Source organism: Branchiostoma belcheri, unplaced genomic scaffold (assembly GCF_001625305.1).
Source record: "Branchiostoma belcheri isolate BF01 breed outbred unplaced genomic scaffold, Haploidv18h27 scaffold58, whole genome shotgun sequence".
In the NCBI taxonomy this organism is placed as follows: Eukaryota; Metazoa; Chordata; class Leptocardii; order Amphioxiformes; family Branchiostomatidae; genus Branchiostoma; species Branchiostoma belcheri.
In genome coordinates, this window is record NW_017804220.1 from 931502 (window position 1) to 939598 (window position 8097).

The 8097-nt window shown below is 40.0% G+C and overlaps 1 protein-coding gene across 1 annotated transcript; it reads left to right on the forward strand.

Moving 5' to 3' along the window:
- The first annotated feature begins 4106 nt into the window (after nucleotides 1-4106).
- Nucleotides 4107-7803, forward strand: LOC109481833 (zinc finger protein 845-like). Its single transcript, XM_019784449.1, has 2 exons — nucleotides 4107-4216; nucleotides 5687-7803. The coding sequence occupies exon 2, from the start codon at nucleotides 5690-5692 to the stop codon at nucleotides 7181-7183; it is 1494 nt and encodes a 497-aa protein (XP_019640008.1). The 5' UTR covers nucleotides 4107-4216; nucleotides 5687-5689; the 3' UTR covers nucleotides 7184-7803.
- Nucleotides 7804-8097: the final 294 nt, after the last annotated feature.

An 8097-nucleotide genomic window follows, 5' to 3' on the forward strand; every position in this document is an offset into this window, starting at 1 on the left:
CAGTAGAATAGTCGCACTGGTACACATTTGTAAAGGTTTCTCACCTGTATGTTTCCTCATATGAACAGTAAGATGAGAATGGTCAGTCGTCCTGTATCCACACTCCCCACACATATAGTGTTTGTCTCCGGTGTGTTTAGCCATGTGTCGGTCTAAATGGCTTTTCTGTGCAGCAGAATAATCACACTGGTCACATTTGTAAGGTTTCTCTCCTGTATGTTTTCTCATATGAACAGTAAGATGAGACGTGTGAGCTGTGCTGTATCCACAGTCTTCACACATGTAGAGTTTGTCCCCTGTGTGTTTAGCCATGTGTTTCTCTAAATTGCATTTATTTGCAATAGAATGGTCACACAGGCCACATTTGTAAGGTTTGCCCACAGTACCTTTTTCTGCTCTGACTCTGTACGGGAGGATGGATAGTGTTTCCTCCATTAAAATGTCATCTTCCTTGTCCTGCTGTCTTCCCGTGTCTGTTGCATGGTCCTCGCTACTGCTTGTCTCGTTCCCAGGGTGCAGAGATGGCAACTCGTCCATAGTTTTCTAAAACGCAAAAAGAAAATTAGAAATTTAAGCATAAAAGTATTTCCATACTATTAATGCCAACATTCTGATGTATTCCTACGACCCTCTTGGCCAGTATGTGTGGATACGACCAGGAAAATCTTACTAGTGACGTTGGAAACGTATTGAGTATGAGACGTCCTATTTATATAGGTCGATCTGCCCTAATCTACAAGCAGATCTTTCGGTAGGGTAAGACAGTGTCCAATTTGCCAGCCTGTATCTATTTCACACCGAATGGATACAGGCTGGCCAATATGATACTGCCTTAGCCCCACCGAAAGATCTGCTTGGATATTAGGTCTACCCACCCCGATCCCCATGTACAACTTAAGATTTTTCAGCATTACAATTTGAAGTATCTGCTGTGGTTCCGTGACACAGCGAGTGTAGGTGGTAAACAAAGGTCTTACCTGTCTATCACAACTGCCAAGAGTAGGTTTAGAGTCGAACTAAGTTGTAAATTACCTCAGATTGGAGAGAAAAGACACCCCTAGCGCGGTTCAAAATGGCGGACAAACGCAATCGAGGATTAAACCAATCGTGGGGCCAAAGTGAAAGTTGAAAAACCTGATTACCCAGGTTCAAATGTCACTGCCTACCGGGCTTGTCGATATTGCAAGTTTGTCTGCCAGGTAAGTTGGAAATTGAACTTCACTGGACAGAAAAACCTTAAAATGACAGACAAACGCAACTACAGTTAATTAGTGGCGTTGGGTGGCGTAGTGGTAGAGCGTACCCGGGACTTGTCTGAACATGCGCCCCGACGTTGTGTCCTTGGGAAGGCACTTTCCCCTTTCCTCACTCCACCCAGGTGTGAATGGGTACCTAACTTCGGTTGGGGAAAGCCGTATTGAGGTCACCTTGTGGCGCTGAATGGCAGCCGCACAGACCCTTGCGACAGTTCCACAAAAATCTGTGGAGCAAATAAGCGTGTCGTGTATTATTTGATTCTTGTGATTTGTATTGATTATCATGTGATACCCTGCATCAATGTTAGCCTTTATGACTAAGAAATCATAGATCAATTACTCTGATTGTGCAAATAGGATCCTCCATTGCATTAATTATATCTGTTGATCGTATTCTACACCAGACGTTAGTCTTATCGTAACAAAGAATGACATTATAACATTGCCTCATAAATTATGCAAATGAGGTCCTTATTTGAATAAGTAATGTTTACTGATGTTTACCTTCACTTAACTTTCAAATATCCCAAGTATGAAATTCCAGGCAGTTACCACTATGTAATTATAATTTTTTTTCATTGATTATGCAAATTAAGTCTTCATTTGCATAATCGATAAATGCCTGTATTTCTGTCGTTCTTCAGTTCAGTTTATTACGATACATAATTAATTACATATTTACATAATTAATTATTTTAGAATTATTTACATAATCAATTATTATTTACATAACATATTACATATTTCAGAAGCATGGATAGTCCTATCATGGAATGCAGCTGATATATAGAATTTCCTCCTTGATTCATCCTCCCGAGGCAGGGTCGGCGGCGCGGTATTCTATATACCTTAAGTAAGTTATATAGAATACCGCGCCGCCGACCCTGCCTCGGGAGGATGCCTTGATTATGCAAATTACATCCATATTTGCATTATTTTACTATTTCTATGTCAAGCATCACTTCAGCTACCTACATACCAAAAATCACGACGATCCATGATCCTACGGCGCTCGCTGGTCCCTCCAGCAGTGGGAAGAACCCCCCTCCCATTCAAAATCCTGGCTAGGGGCATGATTTTAGTCATTTTTAAGTAGCTTTATCTCACTCTCGCGGCAATTTTGATCAATGGTTTAACCTTTGCTGAAAAGAGCAACATCTGTTGATTCAATAACAAGTATCGTATAATTGGGACACATAATGCGGCCCGTGAATGGATGGTCTTTATGCGGGTTTTCGCGTTTTTGAGTATATGACGTCTCTTTGCGGGGTAAATCGGGGTAAAGGACATTTTTGTGCAGCTGTTTGGGAACAATATTGAAAAATGCTAAAAATGATTAGAAAGGTTTGTTGGGGCTGTACATGGGGATATAAGGGTACTTAAAAATAAAATTATACTGATTTTACACACTTTATCACGGTACATTTCTAATTTCACACATGGCCAAACAGAATGGTTAAAACCCATACATGTCTGGGGAGTGTGGATACAGGAAGGCTTACAGGTCTCACCTATCTACACATGTGAAAACAAATGTATGAAACCCTACAAATATGGACAGTACTAGTGTACCTGTTCAGCTTCACAGAAAATCCATTATGATCTACACATCGCTATTAAACATAGTGGTACGAAACATTATAAGTGTGACCAGTGTGACTTTTCAGCTGAAAATATAAACGGTCTTAAGACAAACACAATGCTAAACACACTGCTTAGTGAGTGCGGATGGAAAACAAATCTCATCTGTCCCGTATATGAAGAATTATACAGGAAAGAAACCACACAACCAGTTCGGACCTGTCTGACGTCTAGCCGAACATACAGGTGAAAATGTTGCAGATGAAACAGATGTGACCAGATCATGACATGGTTAAACATTTGAACATGATAAACCCTTTGTTTTTTCGGATTTCAGAAACATTGCTGCCGACAACTTCTCTCATCTAACGCCAAAAGCAAGCATACATCCGAAAAGCCCTTTAAATGTAACTACGCCTCGGATAATGTGACCGACATATTTCTTTGTTTAAAGTTAAAACTTTTGGTCCAACACAAAAGAGTTCTCTCACCTAGAGTTTTCGACCAGTCACTCTGGTCTTCCTCAGTAGACTGACCCAGTGAAGCTTGTCACGTGGCTTCTTTGAAGTGTGACGTCAACAGTTTTAACCTTAAACATGTAACTACCAACACAGATGGACTTTCATGATAGGCATATTTGTTAAGGGCATAGTTTATTTTCGAGTCATTGTAGACAATGATGAGAGTTGTGATACTTGCTTATCTATATGTTTTGTTAATAATGTTCTACATTACTCGTATATAGAATACTGAAATATTGGTTTTACGTGACGACGAAATACACTCGACCTAAAATACTCCAGTCCTAAAATTGCCATTGTTTGTTTCAACGATTCTTTATACTTATTGTATGTTTTATAGCTATTTATATATTGTATAGTTATTTGCACCTCGGTTTTGATACTTAAGTACAAAAAAGAAAAGAATGAAATGCTACATACTGTTCCAAACTTGCTGCAAATGTTTATTAATATTCCTTCAGACCACACGTTGTGAAATGAGCTAATTCGCATATACAAGCAAATGTAACTTTTCCTTATCGTCATTACAACATCCACCAGACGAATATCTTCTTAGTCGGATTTTTTGTACTTTTCTCTGCTGCAGCAATTGTAGTGACTGTAGAAGAAAAGCTGTTTAAAGTATATAGTAGACAACTTTTCAATATCCGGCGAGCCGTCTGTAGCTACATAATCCTGGATCTGGGTAATCGGGTTTTTCAACTTTGACCTTTGCCCCTTGATTGGATTGACCTGTGATTCTTTTTTTACGCTTGTCCGCCATTTTGATACGTGCGAGGGGTGTTCTTTCTCTCCAATCTAAAGCGATTTCCTGCTCACTTCGACTGTAAACCTACTCTGGGCAGTTGTGATAGACAGGTAAAAACCTTTGTTGACCTCCTGCGCTCGCTTTGTTGCGGTACGCAGCAGATACTTCAATGTCGTCATGCGTTAAATGTCTAAGATATACATTGAACATTTACCACTACATGCTTCACGATTCCATGAAGTTTCTTTATCAATATGAATTGTAAGTCTTGCCGTTTCTTGGATCGGCACGCTTTAGATTACTCGGACGGGCCGTGCCGACATAGCGCCGCTAGCGCCAGGGGCGTTACGCTAGCGGCGCAGGCCAAGTCCGTTGTCGCTATAAGAAATACTACAGTATGTCACTGAGACTCAGAAAAAAGTTAAAATCAGAGTCAGGAGGCTTCTAGATCGATAACAGTTACAATTTTTTGACCCAAAATTCATATTATTTGCAGAGAAATTATGGGGCCGACTTGTCTTAATTGGGGTTGGTGCCGAGTTCTCCTGAATGGCCAGGGGCCGAGTTGTCTCAGGGGCCGAGTTGTCTTGGAATCATACATGGGGAGGGGGGCACATCGAGTATGTAAAGTATGTTCCAGATAGGACATCTGATACTCCATTATTTTATAGTGTGAATGATTACTGGTCTTAACAAACATACTGGCCAAGGTGTTCCTAGAGTTATAAGAATATAGACATGTTAGAATTAGAAAAATTTGTTGTTGTCCTTGTTTGACGTCTATTATGTCGCTAGACGTGGTCTTTATAGGTGCTCAGTTTTACGCTTGGTTCAGTTCAGAGTCAGTTGTCTCTCAAGGTATTAACACTACTTGGTGACTTGTGCTTGTGTGATGCTCGGAGTGTTTCTAGGAGAGCACTAGCCTCTACCAGGCTTGAGGGCTCGGCTGGAAATAGTAGAAATTGGCCAAATAGAGAGATAACACGCCGAGGGAGTTTAGCCATCCAGTTTACAGTGGGCCGGCAAACTGTAAACTGGATGGCTAAACTCCCTCGGCGTTTTATCTCTCCATTTTCCCCCAATTTCTACTATTTCCAGCCGCGCCCTCAAGCCTGGTATATAGAGGCTAGGAGAGCACGTCAAAAGAAAAATTCATATTTCTTATGAAACTTGACATTTTTTTTGACAAACCATGTATTTTTAGATCTATATGCTTGTACATCTATAACTGCGTCAAGAAGCGAGAAGAATATTCGAAGTTGAACATGTAAATAGTAGATCACATTAGTACGCATTTAGGCACCAAGAGTTAAATACCTAGAGAGACTTTTTGACTCTGAACTGAACCACGCGACAACGAGCACCAAGTGACCACGCCTGGCGATATATTAGTCTTTTTTTAGACGTTAAACAAGGACAACAACAACAACAACGTATAGTTTAAGTGTCATTGCTGTATCCTTTTCCTTCATTCATGACCTGTACTCTAAGTCTTAGCTTGTTAGAGCGCACAAACATACAATAAAGGTCTTTCATTCATTATTATTATTCAATGTCGACTATTTTGTTTTCGTTCCAAGAAAATGATGGACTGGAGAAGCTATGAAATACCTGTGGACGAGCTGCCAACTTTCCACCCTGGGAACGAGGCAAGTAGCAGCGAGGACCCGGCAACAGACACAGGAAGACAGCAGGTCAAGGAAGAGGACATTCTATTGGAAGAAACGTACGGGGTAAACTACTATTTCCATCCTGCTTTACCGAGTCAAATAGAGCAGACTGACCGGCCTGTGGTCAAAGATACTGTGGACAAACTTTACAAATATGACCTGTGGGATTATTCTGCAGCAAAGAAAATCCATTTAGACAATGACATGGCCAAACTCACCGGAGACAAACCCTACATTTGTCCAGAGTGTGGCTTTAGGGCATCTGTAAGGTCTGGCCTAGCAGTGCATATGAGAAAACATACCGGTGAGAAGCCATACAAGTGTGACCAGTGTGACTATTCTGCTGCACAGAAAGGCACTTTAGACCGGCACCTGGCTAGACATACCGGTGAGAAACCATACAAGTGTCACCAGTGTGACTATTCTGCTGCACAGAAAGGCACCTTAGACCGGCACATGACTAAACATACAGGTGACAAACCCTACATGTGTGGAGAGTGTGGCTTTAGGACAGCTTTTATGTCTAGCCTAACTGTGCATATGAGAAAACATACCGGTAACAAACCCTACAAGTGTGACCAATGTGACTATTCTGCTGCACAGAAAACTAATTTAGACACACACATGGTTATTAACCACACTGGAGACAAACACTACATGTGTTGGGAGTGTGGATACAGGACAATTGACAATTCTCGCCTTACTATTCATATGAGAAAACACACAGGTGAAAAACCTTACAAATGTAACCAATGTGACTATGCTGCTTCAAGTAAAGTGACTTTAGATATGCACATGGTTAAACACACTGGAGAAAAACCCTACATGTGTAGGGAGTGTGAGTATAGGACAGCTTCCAGGTCTAGCCTATTTGTGCATATGAGAAAACATACAGGTGAGAAACCCTACAAATGTGACAAGTGTGACTATTCTGCTACATTGAAATGTACCTTAGATCGACACATGGCTAAACACACCGGAGACAAACCCTACATGTGTGAGGAGTGTGGTTACAAAACAGCTGACAGGTCTGACCTAACCAAACACAAGAGAAAACATACGGGGGAAAGACCCTACAAGTGTGACCAGTGTGACTATTCTGCTGCACAGAAAGTCAATTTAGATGTACATAAGCTTACACACACTGGAGAGAAACCCTACATGTGTTGGGAGTGCGATTACAGGACGTTCACTAAGTCTCGTCTAACTCTACATATGAGAAAACATACAGGTGAAAAACCCTACAAATGTGACCAGTGTGACTATTCTGCTGCACAGAAGAGGTATTTAGACAAACACTTGGCTAAACACACTGCTGTGTGTGAGGGTAGTACTAGTGCGGATGACAAAGTTACTTGTCCCGCGTATGAAGAACCATACAGGAAACAAAGCACACAAAGTGTTTGAAAATGTCTGCCTTTTAGTCAAACATATAGGTAAAAAATGTTACAAATGGACAGATATGACCTCATTGATGTCACTAGATCTTGACATGATTAAACAGTCAAATAATGTATAATAAACCCTACATGTTTATTGTGATCGCAGACAACTTTTCCCTATCTAATCATAAGACTTAATTAAGAGCCAGCATACATTTGAAAACCCTTTCAATATGACTCACATATATGTTAAAATCCATGCCATTGTTTGTTTGAACCAATCTTTAAAGTAACTCATGTTTTGTAGCTGTTTGTATTCTTAGGTTTGATACTATAGTGCAAATAGAATAAAATGCTGAAACCGTTTTCAACTTGCTGCACATGTTTGTGATGTCACTGTATGAAATGGTAAGAGTTATAATACTTGCTTCGTTATATGTTGTGCTGATAATTTTCTACATTAATCATATTTTAGACAAGATACTTAAATAGTGATGCTGCATTAATAAGTTTGTGACGAAGAATTACACTCGCCAAAATGAACACTACCGTCCTAAAATCCATGCCATTGTTTGTTTGAACCAATCTTTAAAGTAACTCATATATTTTGTAGCTGTTTATATTCTTAGGTTTGATACTGTAGTGCAAAATGGAATAAAATGCTGAAACCGTTTTGAACTTGCAGCACATGTTTGTGATGTCACTGTATGCAATGGTAAGAGTTATAATACTTGGTTCCTTGGTTCGCTATATGTTGTGCTGATAATTTTCTACATTAATCATATTTTTAGACAGGATACTTAAATACTGATGCTGTATTGATAAAGTAGTAGTCGTGACAAAGAATTACACTCGCCAAAACAATCCCGTCCAAAAATCCATGCCATTGTTTGTTTGAACCAATCTTTATAGTAAGTCATGTATTTTGTAGCTGTTTAT

Bases quoted from the DNA above. Each gene is read 5' to 3' on its own strand.
- LOC109481833 (XM_019784449.1), top strand. From the start codon at position 5,690: ATGATGGACTGGAGAAGCTATGAAATACCTGTGGACGAGCTGCCAACT.